This window comes from Cnephaeus nilssonii (assembly GCF_951640355.1).
Source record: "Cnephaeus nilssonii genome assembly, chromosome: 11".
Lineage (NCBI taxonomy): Eukaryota > Metazoa > Chordata > Mammalia > Chiroptera > Vespertilionidae > Cnephaeus > Cnephaeus nilssonii.
This window is the reverse complement of record NC_137082.1, coordinates 93,996,168-94,013,779: the sequence shown is the minus strand read 5'-3', so window position 1 is coordinate 94,013,779 and position 17,612 is coordinate 93,996,168. Positions and strand designations below refer to the sequence as shown.

The window sequence follows — 17,612 nt, the reverse complement described above, 5'->3', positions numbered from 1 at the left end:
ATGAATCCATGCACTGGGCCACTACAACAAATACAAGATTAAATGTGGTGTTGGCCCCCTCCCATAAAACATCCTCACCAGCAGAGAGCGCTAGAACATGTTTGGGTCTTGCTGGCCCAACCACTTTAAGGACTAGGTTATCTTGGGGGAAATTAGTTAATTTTTCTGAGCCTCATCTGTAAAATATTGATGTAATGCACCCCATCTACAGGGTGGTCATGGGATTAGAAATATTCTGTGGCTGGCATGTAGTAGGTGAACAGTAAATCATACCTGCCATATCCCTATAAGAGGCTCACATGAGCAGTGTGGAGGTAAAGTAGATATTGATTCTTGTTTGATGGTTCAATAAATATTTTAAATTAGTTTGCACATTTGGCATTTAAAATAGGCAGAGTTGTATCGAATGAGCAAAGAAATGGATATTTCTGAAAAAAAAAAAAAAAATGTAATGCCCAATGCTGGCAAGAGGGAGGGAAATCAGATTGGAACTTTTCTAGGTGGAAGGCCTTCAACACGACGTGCCGCTTGCCCCAGAACCTATGTAACCTAAGAAACCAATACTGAGCGGCAGCAAGATTTAGAAAAACAAAGGATGTCATCAGCACTCTGTATCAGCAAAAGTGGAAACAACCTAAATGTTTAATGTTTGGCACAGGTTTAATGATTTACTCTCTCTGTCCAATTGAACATCACGCAGTCATTTGAATTATGCCGTAGAAGAATATTCTACATGGAAAGATGACCACAACACAGCAAGCTAAAAGTCACAAGACACAAACAGCCTGCTTTTGCTTCTGTTTATAAAACAACACAGGACAAGGGGTAGGGGTGGAGGTGGGCTAGAAGCGGCTAATGGGGAAAAAGGGAGACATCTGTAATACTTTCAACAACAAAGATAAATTTTATTTTATTTTTTTATAAACCTTTATTGTTCAGATTACAGTTGTTTCTCCTTTTTTTCCCCCCATAGTTCCCCTCCACCCGGTTCCCACCCCTCCCTCTGTCCTTACCTCCCCCAATAAAGATAAATTTTAAAAAACCCTCACAAGACAAAAATCAAAAGTTTAACAGTTATTTTCATAGGAAATGAGATTGTTAATGATGCTTTTTTTCTACTTTGCTTATCTTATTCTCGAAATGTTCTGCAATGAACATATATCACTGTTGTAATTTAAAAAATAGGTTTGCTTTTACATGTGCCCAGTTGGTGCCATTCATGAACATTGCCTGCCAGCACACTAGGCCAGTGGTCATGGAAAGTAAGTTAATTGTAATAAAGCAGCTTGGAAGTTTCTAGGTAGTTAGTTAAACAAAGTAATTAAAATCCTAATGAAATTTCACACAGCTGGTCCTTAAGCTTTGGCTTAGCTGCTGTAAGGCTACTATAAATAGACACCAGGCTTCCCTCTTACAAAAGGCCTAAAAATGGCATAAAATAAAATATGAGCAATTGTTCATGTAAATGGCCATGTGCCACGTTTGTCCTGAGCAAATGTCACCTGAAACTCCCCCATATCTCTCCTCCAGGTTGGCGGCACATCTCTGGACAGGGTGTATTTACTCTCCTTTACTCAGCTTACTCCCCTGAACTTGACATGGAGTGGAATTTCCATGCAGTTACCCATTAGCCCCGGGGCTAAATTTAAACCTTTAGTTAAATTAATCCGTTGAACTCAAACACACTGCTTCTCCCTCAGAAACGTGTAGCGAGGTTTCTTGGATGTCGCAGAGCTTAACTGAGTGTGACACCCGAACCACTTAGGGAGACCTGCTCCCTCCACACAGCTCTGCCCCCAACCCCCGCGTCCTCACCCCCACCCCCCGCAGGGCAGGCGCTTACTTGTTGGGGTGGGGCTGGGGTACTGCATTCAAGGATTCTTCCCAGACCCAGAGCTGCCACTCTGGCCAGGAACCCATCCTTACAGAAGGCAGGGTAGGTGCAAAACGGGTGTTTCTGGAGGACAGAAAATACATACTGGTCCCAGTTTATTTAAGACGAAAAGAGATCATAATCCTCAAAAGGGGAAGGTGTGCGAGGCCATCCTAGTCCACCTCTGACTTCATAGAAAACGAAGCACATTCAGGACCAAAGTAAAAATTCATGTTGGCCTCTGCTACGAGATGAAAAGTGACAGCCCATCAAGTGGGGACGTGCCCTCGTCCGGCCGCAGGAGAGACGTCCGCGCGCCTGGACTCCAGCGCCTTGGGCGTGTGCTTGTCTCCGGGGCCGCGTCCTCCGAGTGAATGAGGCGCAACCTCAATGGTTTTCAGCCCGTTTCAAGGTGTAAGGGCTGTGGACCCACCCCCGTAACTACTAATAACGACTGATTTCTCCGGGCCCAAGGGCAGCGCAGGGTCCAGTTACAAAGTTCAAGGGCCAAATCTAGACCCCCAACTCCCGGGACCACCTGCTCACGCCGCGACTGAGGGGTTCGCTCGCACCCCCACTCCCCGGAATGCGCGCGCCCAGGAAGTGTCCTCGCCTCCTTCCCTGGTTCCCGCGAGTCCCGGGAACCACCAACTCTCCCCGGGAAGCGCGAACGTCCCGGACCGCCCGGCGGATCCCCCGCCCGCCAGCCGCTCCACTTTCTCTTCCTCCTCCTCCTCCTCCCGCGGCCTGGCCGCCCGCCGCCCGGCTCCGCGGCCGCCGCCCGCGGCTTTGTTTTCCTCCAGGTTCCGTGCCCACACGTGACACTGTTATTGCCAAGAGCGCTCGGAGCGCGAGCGTGGGGCGCGCGCCCCTATAAATACGGACACCGGGCCCGCGGCCGGGGAGCGGCGGGACCGACCGGCCGACTGGGGCCCGCGGGCCGGCAGCCAGCAGCCAGGGAACCGAGGAGCCGCGCGTGGGTCGGGGCGGCGGCGTCCCCGCTCGGGCGCCGAGGAGCAAGCATGGCCCGCCCGCGGGGGGGCCGGTCCGCCGCGCACGCCGCCCGCGCCCCGCGCCCTGCCCTGCCCGGGCCGCCGGCGCTCGCGCCCGCCGCTTAGCACTGGGCGCCGCTCGCTCGCCGGGCGCCGCGGAAATATCGCCGCATTTGGACACCATGGCGGCGGCCGCCACCCCCGGCCCCGCCGCCTGCAGCACCGACGCCTCGGGCACCAGCGGAGCGCAGCCGCCGCAGCCCCCGCCCCCAGCCGCCGCGCCGGCCCAGCTGCCGGAGCCCAGAAAGCCGCGCGTGGACCCGCGGCGCCGCCGGGCTGCCCTCTCCTTCCTCACCAGCATCTCGCTGGACGGGCGGCCGCCGCTGCAGGACGGGGAGGGCGGCGGCGAGGACCGCGGCGCGAGGAGCCGGCTCAGCCCGCTCGCCGCGGCGGGCACGGCGCTGCCGGAGGCCGGATCGGGGCCCTGCCTCGCCCAGCCCTCCCCGCCGCCGCCCCCGGCCCCCGGCGGCCACGCCGCGCTGCCGGGACTCGCCGCCTGCGCGCCGCCGCCCGACGGGCCGGAGGAACTGGAGGAGGACGACGCCTTCGCCGGCGCGCAGGGGCCCGTGGCTGCCTTCCTGGGCCCCGCGACCCCAGGGGGCGGCAGCGGCAGCCGGGGCCGCCTCGGCTCGTTCACTCCGGGGATCCTGCCCGTCGCCTTCGCCAGGCAGACCTCGCAGACCCTCTGCGCCCTGGAGGGCCCAGTCTGCGGCGCCGGCGCCCTGGAGCAGCTGCAGAGGTCCCGGTGAGTGTCCGGGGCGCGCGCACGCTCCCCGTGCCCCTCCCGCCGGCTCTGCGCTGCGGAGCACGGTCCTTCCCGGCTTCCCGAGCCCGGCGGGTCCCCGGGCTTCGAGCCCTCATTCCAAACCACGGGGCACGCGGGGGTGGGGGAGTCCCCAGGCCTGAGTGTGGGCAGCCCGCAGAGCAGAAGCACCCTGGCCCGCAGTGGGTGCAGAGTTAGGACTTGCGGGAGCCCATTAAAAAGCGGCGCCAAACCCTCCCCTCGCCAGGAGCAGACCTCCACCCTCCGGACCGGAGATGCGCTCCCTCCTGCCGGGGAGACTTGCGGGGCACACAGTGGAGCAATGGGCCGCTGGCAGCTCAGGGGCGCGTGTGAGCCCCAGCCTGCCCCAGACACGCGGTGAATCCCTCCTGAGAGATTCCTGCCTGCGCTCCAGTGTTCCCGTGCCTCAGGAAGACGTGGCGTTTTCCTTTTACTTTTCTCAAAAAATGTCAAGTCCTTCTTACATTCCCTTGATCCAGGCCAGGGGTGAAATAGGGCTTGGGTTTCTTTTTTCCATGCCAAGATGAATTTGCTAGAGTTCGTTAAAAGCATGTTTTGCTTGCTAACTTGTTATCTGCAGGTATTGAGCATCTTAGCAAAAACATGAACTGTTGGACATTGGCTTATTGTTCGGGGAAATAGCTGGAGCTTGTCACCACGTGTTCAGGGGACAGCGGGGAGTTAGACTGTCAGGCAGTGGACGAGGTTGGCAGAGGCCCAAGGGGCTGGGAATGCTGGCCTGTTCCCGGGATGTCCAGCCTCCCAGGCGGCTAGTTACAGCGGACTCCACCTTGGCGCGGTTAGTGTGACCTCCAGCGGCCTGGGGTTGCTCTCCGGGATGGGACCCAGCGCCTACGTGGCGGCCTGAGGTGAGGGAGACCGTTCTGTAATGCTGGGCTGGAAGCTCAGGCGTGCTCTGGCCCAGGGAGAAGGTGCCTGCGGAGAACTGCACTGCCTCCCCCAGGGGACCGATGGGGAAGAGCAAGCTGCCCTCCTCCAGAAGTTTGCTGAGTCTCCTTCTTCCCAGTGGGCGAGGTCCTGCCGCTAGGGGAGCACAGCAGTGAGCGCCCAGGGCTGCAGGCGGGCCAGGAGCGGGGAAGCAGCCTGGGCTGTGCGGGTGGATTACCGGTCTGGGCACAGGGCACGGTCTGGCCCTGGCATTTCGTGTCAGCGCTCACCTCTCCCATCAGCGGGTGCTGCGGGGAGGGAAATCCCTCCCGTGCTGGGCAGTGTGCGCACTCAGCAGTTTCTCTCTGGGCAGCTGGATGTTACCGCCTGACATCACTCACTGGCTCGTCTTGTCTATAGTTTGAGCATAAACCCAGCTATCCAGAAGGTCAAGACAGGAATTGTAATAAACATCCGTGGTATTCCAAGCCAGTGTGCACGGCAGGCCTGTGTCTCCTGGTAGACGGATGTGTTCTTGTGCGAAGAGCAGCCGGAGATCAGATTACCTCCCACTTCGGGAATGTCCTGTGAGGGCCTGTGGAGGCTCTTGTGTGTTGGCACTTCTGATCCAAAGAAGAGCTGGAATTTAATCTCTGACCCTATCACTGCGAAGCCCTTGTCTGTGTGACCCTCCGCCCCTCCCCCCCCACACACACACTAAGATGGGTTAGTCAATATAAGGTCCCTCCTTACCCGACAATCACATCCATCTTTCTACTTAGGGATTCTCTATAACTGACACCTTGGTGAGCATTCAAAAAATTACAGTTGTCCAAAGAAACAGCATCAAATGTAAAGTACAGAGAGGTTGTTAATGGGCAAAACTTGACTTAAGAACGGCCGTGAGCGCTCGCCTGAGCACAGATGCTGGAGTGGAGACACCCTGGGACGCCGGGTTCCCCGTGCTGTGCTGCTTCCAAGGGTCCTGCCAGAGGCATGTGCTTTACGATCCCTAACGCGCTCTTGAACTGCCCAGACAGTGATGGAGATTGCACATGCGCTCGAAGAGAGAATGCCCTTTGCTCTCCCGCGTGCCTCCCTTTAAGAAACCCTGTGAGACGGGCTGGTTCCACGTATGCCTTCATGGAGGGTCCCTGGCACCTCCGTGGGTTTTAAAATCCCGTTATGCTCTCCTTGCGTTTGTTCCTCGCTGTGTAAACCTTGCTGCTCAAAAGTGTGGGCTCTTTGACCTTCACAGGAGCTCTTAGAAATGCGAACTCTCCGATCCCACGGAGGTTACTTGAGACCAACTCTGCATTTTAACAAGATCCCCAGCTGGTTCCTTACAAAAGGAAATGGGGAGCTCATTGCCACAGTGTATCTGAATCTGTCTCTTCATGAGCCTGAGGTTTCATGTACCGGGTTTGTTGTGGGTGTATAAGCTTCCAGAATTATCCCCTCTGAAATCTTGAAAGCCTTGCTTTTCTGTCACTTCCACCTGCACACGTGTAAAACCGATCCCGTTGTTGCTTGGACTTCCAAACTTTGAAAGACGACACAGGAAATGTCCTGTGCCAGGCCTGGCACGGGTGTGTCAGTGGGACGATGACACAGTCGCTTTGCCCCGGGCTGGAGGGTTGACATTGGTCGCGTTTAATCCTCAGTCATCGTGTGTCGATTCTTCCACAGGCCCCATGTGGCCTCTGTTTGGGCCCCCTAGCTGCTCTGCTACTTGCCATTCTGCCTGGTAATTTCTAGGGGACCCAGAACCACGGCCCCGTGGCCGACTCCAGCCTGGGGAGCCTGCACAGGGGTTGGCTCTTAGTCCAGGTGGCGGAGGTGGAAGTCAAAAGATGCCTCTTCCTTGATACCCTGTCTTGTTTCTCCACTTGGGTTGCCCATGGGGAAGGTGTTAATGGGTGAAAGGGAGGGCAAGTTTATGAGGTGTGTTTTAAGGTTTCCTTTCTAAGGCAGCAGCTGGCAGCAGACAGCCACCCAGAAGCCCACAGTCTGAGCCCTTGACAGGAGAGGTGCACGGTGACCAGCGTATTCTTTTAAAATAACGTGAGGATGTTGCTTCTTAGAACATCTGAGTGAGCGCGGTGCCTTGTGGGGAGTTAGGACTTCAGCAGGACAGGGCCCTGGGGTACAGAAGAGCCCCGGGTCTGGGGTTGAATCCTGATGCCACTGTGTGACCCGGAGCAAGTTAATCAGTTTTTCTGGGTGTTTCCTCATAAGAGCCTTGGCCTGTGTCTGGGGGCTCTTTTAAGTGCTAATTGCTCTTAACATCCCTGCTGAGAGCTGGCCCTGGGAGGCAATGACTGCTCCACACACCGGAGCTTCTGGGGCGTGAACGTGTTTAGAGTCACAGGGGACCTCCCTGAAGGCAGGTTCGGGCCTGCAGGTCTGACAGGACCTCCGTTCCTGTTTCTAAACAGTTGCCTGGGATGCAGCTGAGCTGCACGTTGAGAACAGGCTCCCTGTGCTGTGCTCCTTTCGTGGGGCCGAGGGAGCTGGGCTCAGGATGCTGTATGGTTACTCAGCACTGGGACCCAGCCAGGCTCCTGCACACTCACCGCTTTGCTTTGCAGACTCGAGCTCTGGACTCCCTCCCTCTGCACTGCCCTGCTCGGGCGGGCGAAACCTGGGCTCTGCTGTGACTGTCGCCTCACTGTGAGCTGACGAGGGGAGGGACCCCAGAGGAGGAGAGGGGATTGGACATGTTTCCCTGACTCCCACCTGGCTTTGTGACTTCAGGCAAAGTTACCACTCTGCTCAACTGTAAGCCACTGACCCTCCGGGGTTCAGAGGTTGAGTGCAGAGGTCAGTGAAAGACTTTGAGCTCCTCTGCAGGAAGCCGACCCACGTTACTGTTGAGTCATTTTTTTCAGAAACATGAACTGTGGAAGCAAAGCTGCCGTTCCAGCCGGGCCCTGGTCAGGAGCTCCCCCAAGGGTCGGGGAGGCCGTGCCCTCAGGACCCAGGCAAGTGGCCCGGGTTCACCTGCTGCCCTCCTGGCAGTCACCAAGTCCGAAATGCCGTGGGTGAGCTTGGAAGGGGAAATAAATCAGAAGCCTGCTTACTGCTGGCCAGTGCCCAGGGAGGGCAGCAGGCCCACGTGTGACCTCTGCCCTCCAGGAAGGGCAGGGAGAGCTGCGGCCTGGCTCGGCTGTGCCCACGCTGCCCAGGAAGCTCTGCCTGATGGACTGTTTCCCGTCGTCGGAAGGAGAGTTGTCAGGCAGGGAGAGGGCCAAGGGCAGGTGGCTTTAGAGCCCACTGGGGAGGAAGGCGGGTGAGGCCGGGGGCGGGATGGGATCAGGGTGCCAGGGCGGACGTGGCAGCCTGGATTCCGGGCCTGGGCTGTCGCCTCACGCCCTACCCGTCCTCCCTCTCCCTGTGGGATTGGAGGGTTGGGCTGGAGGGACACTGAGGCTCTCCGGGTCTCGGGCTTGGGCGCCGTCATCCTGCGTCCTGCTGCGGAGGCTTGTGTGTTTAGCTTGGGGGCGTTTGGATAACCTGACCTTAGAATCAGATGCAGACATGGTGTTAAGTTTGTTCATGTGGCTCTGGCCACAGGACATGCACGAATGAGTGGTGAATGGGTTTCTCTCGGTGTGAGGGAGGCCTTTAAAACCACCTTTGGCGGAGCTCCATCTGGCAGCGAAGGTGTCACAACTGGACCGGCAACTTTAGGAGCCATCCAGGCTGGACGCACTGCCCTGGGAGGGGTCAGTCCTTGCCACCCCCCATCCCCCCACCTCTCCACCCCCTGCATCCCAGAGTGATCTGCAGGCGTCGCCTCTTGCAGGTTGTACACATAGGTTTCAGCCCCTAATGACACAGAGGGTCAGGAGTCAAGGTCACGGGGCAGAGGGTGACTTGGGGCTCTGTGGGCCGTCAGGGATGCTGTGGAGGAAATTCTGGTACTGGAGCTTAATGTCTGTGTCATCCTCTCTCACGCACTGAGCACAGTGACCAGGCGTGCAGAGCCGCCGTGCTGGTCTTAGGACAAGCGTTGTGGCCGTCTGTTGGGCGATGCACGTAAATAGGCCGTTTTTTCCCCGGGAGGGCTTGGCTGGAGCCCCCACCAGGCCTGGGACACTCCCCCCGGCGGGGGGGGGAGGCTCAGTGCCTTGACAGTGTCTTTATCTAACACAGTTTCTAATGGGGATTAAGTGAATGCCTGTATGTAACAGCCCTCAGGTGGCACACCGTCATCACCCCACCTAGATCGGGCACAGAGGCTAAGTGACTTGCCCAGGGTCCCTCAGCCCACACATGGGAGCTGGGCTCAGCCAGGCATCTGGCACCGGGGTCTGTGCCCTTCCTTCCCCAGTACACTCCCTGGGCTGTGGTTTGTGAGTCGGGCTCAGGAATGCTTGTCAAACTGGCTTTGGCTGACCGTTGGCTTAAAGGGCCCTCCTCGCCCTGGGTTCCCTGAGTATGGTTTCTGCCTTTCAGTCCTTCAGGAAGGACCCCTGTGTGTGCGGGCCCAGAGGGCAGTCCAGGGTGGACGGAGGCCTCGGTGACTAGGAACTCCTGCCCAGCACCTGCCTGCTCCCCTCCCCTACACCTACGCCCTGAGGCCTGGCTGCTGCCTCAGCATCCGGGCTTCCCACTGTGTACTTCCTGGTGGAGTAGGGTCAGGGCCTGGCACAGCAGGAGCTGGTTGTGGCTCTGGCTGTCACTTCCTTCGTGACTGTTCTCATCTATGAAATGGGAATAACAACACCTCCTTCCTGTGAGTTTCCTTGGCTTGAACCCTCCGTGTCTTCCCAGCTTCACCCTTTCCCCTACAGCCCAGGGCTCTGCAGACTGCGCCCCCCATGGGCCCAGTGTGGCCACGGGCTGTGTGGAAATGAAATCTGCTGTGAACGGTCGGCTTGTTCATGCCTGTATTGTCTTTGGCTGCCCCTGTGCTCCAAGGACAGCACTGAGGAGTTGCGGCTGAGACCACATGGGTGAAAAGTTTAACATGTTTGTTCTCTGGCTCCTTGCAGGAAAAGTGTGTGACCCCTGTCCTAGTCCAGTGCTCTCTGCCCCGGAGGTGAGTGCTGGACCCTCCACACCACCCTCCCTGTCCTGGCCTTCTGAATGCTCCCGGCTTCTGTTTGGACCCACCAACACCTTCTCCTCCATCTGAAACCCACATCTGCTCTGTTTTAAGTTCCTTGTATTTCATGGGAGGAAGCCATGGCCACCACTGCAGCCCCCCTGCTCCCTTGGGGATTATACCCATTTTAGAGCTATGGAGACTGAGGCTTGTTGCCAAACTTGCCCAAGACCTCATAGAATCGAGAGCTAGAATTTGAAGCTGGTTTCTCTGGCTTCTAAGCCAGGTTTTGTCTAGACCTGGTAGTGTGCTCTCGCTGGCTCCTATGGATTGAGGAATCTGTGAGCTGGTTGGTGACTTGAGTATATATTTACACGACAAGAATTGGCCAGCGTTACAAGTCAGGGCTTTTTCTTTCCTCCCATTCTCCCCTTGTGGGGCTGTCAGCATCAGAGAAAGAGTGGTGAAGACCAGGCGCTTTTATGAGAGTCTGTTACTTCACAGAGTTTTGTGATTTTCCCCTTTACCCATGTTCCACCTAAAAAAAATCTGACCCACTCAAGTTTCATCCACCATGTAATTTTAAAACCGAACTTTTCACAAACACTGTGGGGTTCAAAGAGACTGCATGCAGGAATCAAAATCATTAGCCCTTACTCTTCCGTAAAACTGTGTAATGTTGTACTTTTATTTTTGTTTGTATGTTCTTGGAGGCTTTCAAAAACCAATCAGTCAGGGTTTCCTGTCCCTCCCCCCCCCCCCCCCCCGCCTTCTTTGTTTGTGTTAGCATTTTGGATAGCTGCACATAGTTTATATTTAACAGGGTTATCATTAATGTGGTCTGGGGTTTATTGCTGCATGTAGTTAGAAAGACAAAAGCTTCTAAAACAGAACATGCAAGTGCTAGGAGTTTAGGACTTGGAATCTATATATATAAAAACCTAAGCGACCGTCGCAACCGAAACAACTGAACAGACAACCGAACAGGCTGCGTGGGGCGACCAGGCCAGCAGGGGGGGTTAGTGAGGGACAACCAAATGACTGAACAGCAGGGGGAGCAGTGAGGGGCGAACAACCGACCAAACAGCAGGCTGTGTGGGGCGACCAGGCCAGCGGGGGTTGGGGGGGGGGGCGGCGGGGAGGTTGGGGCGACCAGGCCAGCAGGGGGGGGGGCGGGGAGGGGCAGTTGGGGTTGACCAGGCCAACAGGTGAGGCAGTTAGGAGCCAGTGGTCCTGGATTGTGAGAGGTATGTCCGACTGCCAGTTAAAGCCTGATCCCTGTAGGATCCCCCAAGGGGTCCTGGATTGGAGAGGGTGCAGGGTGGGCTGAGGGGACCCCCCACCCCACCCCTCTACACGAATTTCATGCACCGGGCCTCTAGTGTTATAATAGTGTGTGTGTGTGTATGAAGAGCCCGGTCTTGTCCCAGCTTCTGAGGCCGGGAGTACTTAGCTCTGAGGTAAATGTCATGATAAATAGATGACAGACGGTTCTAGGAGAGAATAATCGAATACTCAACAATGCCAATGATTTCTATGTGCCTTGCACATCAAGTCTTATTTTAAAGCATTTTATTCCCTGACCCACTGGTACCTAAAGCAAACTGTCTGCTTTGATCCTCTCAGGAGGAGGGGAAAAGGGAGGGGCTGGAGGAGAGGTCAGGTCTGTAGTGTTTTTCGTAACAAGTAACAACAAGCTTGTCATGTTAGGGGATAAATGGTTGATCGGGTGGTGAAAGGTAGTCTTGATGAAGCGTTACATTTTATTGATTTGAGTAAAAGTTTGCTTTGGGAGAGAGAACAGTGAAGAAGGAAGATGACATTACAAATGTCCAAGGTAATTGTGTGGGTAATTGAGGCTCCAGTTCATGCATCACAAAACAAACATCTGATCATATAAGTTCTAGATACTTGTTTGGGGCGTTACAAAAACTTGCACAGCGCTTGCATATATATTATTTTATCAAGTCGTTTCAAAAAAGCAACGTGGTAGCTGTTTTACAGATTAGAGAGTGGAGACCATGAAGAACTGAGTGACTCATCTGTGGTTAAGTCTCCACATGAGGCCCAGCTGGGATTTCAAAACCTACATTTTCTAATTCTACGTGGAGAGGTTGTTTGTCTCTTTAAATTAAAATTGTATTGAGATAACATCAGTTAATAACATTATATAAATGTCAGCTGTACAGTGTTCCAGGTTGATATCTGTATGCTCTGTTGCATGTTCACCCCCCAAAAGTCTGGTTTCCATCCGTTACTGTGTATTTGACCCCCTTTTCCTATTTCACCCTCCCGTTCCCCCGACCTTCTGGTCACCACCGTTCTATTGTCGTATCTATGAGTTTTTTGTTTTTAGTTCATTTGCCACTTTAAGTTGAGAGTTTGGAAACAAACAAAAAACTCTACCATCGCAGTATCACTTAAGAGAAACAAAGCACCCTGTTAGGTGCTGTAAAATGTTTCCTCCCTCTGGTCCAAATCTTCCACTGGGTATTAACCTCAGGAGAACACAGTGCTGGGCCCGCATCCATTGCAGACTATGGGCTAAGTCAGCCGAGGTCACTGTGTGAAAATACAAAGAAATAGTGTCCTATAGTTTGGCTAGCCAGCCTTCTCATCAAGCCGGATGCTGATCTCCACGTGATAACCCTGGGCCAGCCAGCAGAACCCTGGGTTAGGGCCCGAGATGTGGAAAATTTCCCCAGTAATGACCTTTCTCCACATAATAGTTTTGGTGTCAGGTCCTCCTTCCCTGCACCCTGCGGCTTGGCCTCCTCCTCAGCAAGTTGAGTGAACAGATTCAAGAGTAGAAGGACCAGCGTTGGAGTCAGCTTCCGCCCCTGAGTGGTACCTTTGGACAACTCGTTTAGTCCCCTGAGCCTCAGCATCCTCTTCTGTAAAATGGAACTAGCAGTCCTGCTGTTGGGGTGTTGCATGCAGTGCCAGCAGAGGTTGGGGCCCTGGTGATTGGGCAGGGACCTGTAGCTGCTAACTCTGTTCACAGTTGCCTTGTGCCCTACACTGTCTGTCTGTCAAGAAGCAGGTGAGTCCTGGCCAGATGGCTGGGTAGGAGTGTGGTCCCAAACACCACAAAGTTACCGGTTCAATCGGTTCCTGTGTAGGGCACTTACCTGGGTTGCAGGTTCAATCCCTAGTCGGGGCACATATGAGAGGCACCCGATCGATGATGTTTCTCTCTTTCTCCCTCTTTTAAAAAAAAAAAGCAGTTGAGAAACTTGACAAGGTCGCTGGGGTCATGGGAGGGAGCTGTTTGCTTGGAGGAGCTGTGCTGGGCTGGAGCAGGTAATGGGAGGCATTGTGTTAATTTTCAGTCAAGTACAATAAAATCAGAGAAGCAAAGGAAGACAATACCCCCTCCATTAGGCAGTGCATTTGGCCCTCGTAAAGGGGAGTCTTCACAATTTCCATGGCCAAAGCAAAGGCCTTGGGGACAGGGAGGGAGGACACGGTGAAGTCACACATTCAGGGGTGACCCTTAGTGCAGAGAGGTGACGAGTGGCAGCGCATCCAGCCCACGCCGCACCCAGGATGCTGCCTGTGTGGGATCCCGCGGCCTTCATGGGCCGCACCGCGGGCGGTGTCCCCACGGACAGTTCTGGAAGATGCACCATGGCTCACTCCCTTTGCAGAAGCCACGGCCCTCGTCCTGTGGTCCTTGTGCTGCCTGCTTGGCCTCCTTTTCTAAGCAGAATACCCCGATGTGAGGCTCCTGGGGGCCCATGTGGCCGAGAGTCGGTCTGGTGACGAGGCCTCACCTTTCCCATCGCTTCCCCTCCCTGTTCACGGGTCTCTCTGCACCTGACCCGCCTCCTCTCTGAGCCCTGGAGAGACTGAGTTGGACGGTCCAGGACCCCAGTGGAGCCAGCCCCCCTGGCATCGGTCAGCCCACGCCCTCTGTGTTCCAGGGTCACACCCCTCTGTGCAGCAGCCACGTGGTTGGGCTGTTCCGACATCGTGGGGGCCAGTGTCCGACTCCCAGAAAAGAAGAATTACAGCCAGGCAGCTGGGCCGGGCGGCAGGGGCAGTCAGGATCCTGTGCCCACCTGGGAGCGGGCAGTCACCTGGGTCCGGCCCTTGAGCTGGGCCTGCGGGATGAACAAGGGCTGGGAGGCCTGGCCAGACTGCAGAGTGGCTTGGGCCAGCTTACAGTGGGAAAGAGGGAGCCCGGAGGGAGCAGACGGAGGGCCGTGTGCCGGCAGCTCGGAAGGGAGGAGGGGAAAGGGGATTGGGGCCACCTGAGGGTTTTGATCAGCATCCTGAGCATGGGGGTCCCCAAGGGAGTCAGCCAGGCAGAGTCAGAATGAGGCTTGTTTTGAAAGTTGTGTGCCACTGCAGTGGGAGAACAGGTGCGCAACTAAGCCAGAGCCCCCTGCCACGGCCCGGCAGGAGGTGCCGCCCTCAGGAGAGGGTAGTGATGGGCGGGGGCAGACCAAGAGGTCCAGGAGGCCGTGGAGGGACTCGGAGATGGACTGGCTGTGGAGGATGGGAGACGCGGTCCAGGGAGACGCCTTCATTGTGTGGCCTGGTTGGACGGCGGTGCCATCTCTGGCCGGAGGAGAGGGGCGCAGTCCGATGCTGTGCGTTGAAAAACCCGCCGCGGGGGAAGTTGTAGAACTGAGGGTGGCCCTGTTTCCTTTCATTTCATTATTTTTATTTTCCCCAACTTGTGCCTTGACTCCCCAGAGCTGCAGGGGGCGGAGCTGCGGGTTATAAATGACGTGCTGAGTGAGGACGTGCGTGGGGACGTTTTCCTCTTTCCACTGTTGGTGCCGTTCATACTTAACGAGATCATCTCAAGTTTTATGCTCATTTCCAACTTTTTGGGCCTAAAAATTCTAATAATACCTGTTCAGGTAAATGTTGAGCGTATCCGTTTCAAATAAATAACCCAAATCAGATTTTATTCATTTAACTTCAGTTAAAGATATATCATTTATTTTTATTAAAGGAAAAAAACGCCCTTCAGTGAGATCACGAGATTTTTCACACAGTCCCCAGTTCAGCGTGCACATGTCTGCAACTGATGACCAGGTGCCGAAGCCCGAGAGACTTTGAATGTGGAGAGTAAAGATTTGTTCTGGAAGAGAGAAGGCAAAAGCCTTTGCCAAGTGCGTTATGCTCTGCTGCGGGGACCCAGGTCCGCGTGGGTCTCTACTTCAGCATAAGGCCGGAGCAGTCTTAACAGTCCAGCAGCCATTGCATCTCTTTCTAGTTTTATTGGTGGTTTTTGTAATGCCCCCCCTTTATCCTTGGGGACAGCGATGCCCAGCACCTCTGGATGCCTGGAGCCGGGAAGAGGACTGAGTTCTGTCTTCGCTATGTTTTTTCCTACATGGGAATACCTCCGATGAAGTTTGGTTTATAAGGTGAGCACAGTAAGCGATGAACAGCAATGACTAGGAAGAGGTTCTGAGACGTGGTCCCTAGTCTCAGGGCATCCTGGCCGAGTCTGCTTGGAGGCCCCGTACTTCCTGGCGCAGCACGCCGCCGTCGTGACAGCACGTGCTTTTCCTGTTCCTGTCTTCCACGCACGGGTGTTCGGCCTTTCCCGTCTTAGCTAAGCACTAACCCATCAGGAAGCGCTGAATGGCTTCTGTTGGAGGTTGGGATTGCCAGCATCCCGGCACTTTGGGGCCTTTATGACGTTCATAAGGGGGATGTCTAAGCCCCGTGTGGGATCCTGTGGCGTCGCCCGATCACCCAGACAGCACTGCTGAGTGACTTACGGGCGGGAAGAGTCTCTACGGCGGAGACACAGGTCAAAGCGGTAACTCCTGTCCTGGTGGGACAGAGTGAGACGGCAGTTTTAACACGCTGCTCAACACGGCATGCCATTTAGGAATTGTTTATTTCTGGAATTTTCTAATTGATATGTCAGGACCCCTGCTGACCATTGGTAACTAAAACCCGGTGAGGGGCTGCCACATGGTCTGCTGACAGAGCACTGACCTTAGGAGCTGTGGGGCCACGTGGGAATCACTCCTCACGCATCCTGACCCCAGGCAGGTGCTGGAACCTTCGTGAGCCTCCGTTCTCATCTGCGGGAGGGAGGGGGGGCGATATCGCATAATCAGATTAATCAGATGCCTCCTGGTGTGCCTGCCAGGCTGTACCTCTGGTTTGGGTGCAGCACCGAGCGCAGTGCCAGGCACATGGTTCTCAGTAAACACTCGAAGTGAGGACGTGGTCCCGGCGGCTCTGCAGGTTCTCGCATGTTGTGGGGCTGACACCACACGGAAACGAGGGGCTTGACCCTCAGGAGTTAGCGCCCGTCTAGCCCTGGAGACCACACCCCTGCCTGCCACTGCGCTTTCTTGCCTTTGACTCGTAACATTGTATCCAAACACGTTTTGTGACCTTCCTGAGAAAACCGGTGTGGTTTTGGGGTCCAGGAGGTGCTTCTTGACACTCGCTCTGCTGGACACGTCACCATCTAAGGCCAGATGCCAGTGCTGGTGCCCTGGACCCACCCGCCACGTGTGGCTGCGATGCCATGGGAGCTGCTGTGTGCACAGAGTGACTGATCCCGCCTTTTTATTCGACCTCGTCTGTCCAAGTGCACGTGAGGAACGGAGGCCATGCAGTTTGGGAGAGATGGGAACGACGTGTTCAGTGCACTCAGCCCATCTGTGGTTCACAGCGCTTGCGGAGTTCATTAGGAGGTACAGCGTTTATGTGTAACTCAGTTCTTTCGGAGCCAGGAAAGTAAGAGTCAAGACTGGAATATAAGGTATGTGCAGGCTGGTGACATCTTGATTTTTTAAAGAAGACTAGAGGCCCGATGCATGAAATTCATGCAAGGGGCTCGGCCCTTCAGCCCCTCGCAGCCTCGGCCGGCCCTCGCAGCCCTGGCTTCGTCTGGAAAGTCATCCGGACGGTCATCCGGAAGGTTGTCCGGTCGTTCTGCTGTTCTGTCTAATTAGCATATTAGCTCTTTATTACATAGGATGTTTACACGGGAGTTGCACTTTGATTTTATGTTGTCACAAGTTAGTCCCAGATGCCTGCTCTTTTCAGACAGACTTCCGGCTGATCCGAGAGTGTGAGTTGGAAAAGAAATCACTTGGCCGTTTGGAATGCTGATGGATGTTCTTTTTGTTTTCATGAGGGTCAGTACTGCCTATTGCAGGCCTTGCAAGCAGGACCTTTGTAAAAGGCAATTAACAGAAGGTGCCCGAGGGAGGAAGGTTCCAGCTTCTTTTTATGGCAAATGGAGTGGGGTGACACGCTGTTAGCCTTGGGTCTCCTGTGAGCGGGGGTGTAGTTCGGCCTGTGCCGCCATGTTCTTCGCCTCAGGAAGGAGGAGAAACACCAGCAGCTCTGTCTGGGGCGTGGCCTCAGGGGCCTCCAGGTGGCAGGACCCCAGGCTTGGGGGGAGGGGGTTGCCCATTTCCCACTTTGGCTTAAAAAAGTGGCTTTTGATTGTGAGTCTGAGGTTTGGTCTCAACAGTGTTCCTTATCCCACGGGCCACCTTTTTGCTGGCACCTGAATAGCTCGTAAAGTGAGTTGGAACGGCTGGCACTCCGTGCGCCCCCTGCCTGCCTTCTGGCAGGGGCTGCGGTGTAGGAACCACCGAGTCTCCCCTGGAGCAGCTGAGCATCACCCAGGTAGCCGGGCCGCGTCTGAGTTCTGGCTCTGCGCCCTGGAACGCTCACGGAATGGAGAGCGACGCTCACTGCCAGACGTGGTGAGCGCCACTGGGGAGAAGAGGAGTATGGGAGCTGGGTGGTAGGAGGGAGAGGAGCGGAGTGAGGCTGCTCCCGGCCCCAGACCTGTCCTGTGTTCCCCACGGCAGCCAGGACTTCGGCGTTCCGCTGCACGAGAAGGGCTCTCAGAGGCCCACCGGGGTGGGCTGCCGTGCACAGCCCCAGGCGTGGAGGGTGAAGGACAGGAGCCCTCGCTCGCACACGGGGACCTCGCCACAGGCCGTCAGCGTTGGA

At 55.5% G+C, this 17,612-nt stretch overlaps 1 protein-coding gene across 2 annotated transcripts in view; it reads left to right on the top strand.

The window, feature by feature from the left end:
• Positions 1 to 2,519: 2,519 nt before the first annotated feature.
• CABLES1 (Cdk5 and Abl enzyme substrate 1) overlaps positions 2,520 to 17,612 on the top strand; it is a 78,798-nt gene continuing 63,705 nt past the window's right edge. The window contains exon 1 of one of the 2 annotated variants that reach the window (XM_079783964.1): positions 2,520 to 3,670. In XM_079783964.1, the coding sequence (XP_079640090.1) occupies positions 3,048 to 3,670 (623 nt within the window). In that variant the 5' untranslated portion in view covers positions 2,520 to 3,047. The remainder of the gene's footprint in view (positions 3,671 to 17,612) is intronic. The other variant, XM_079783965.1, reaches the window with a different exon arrangement.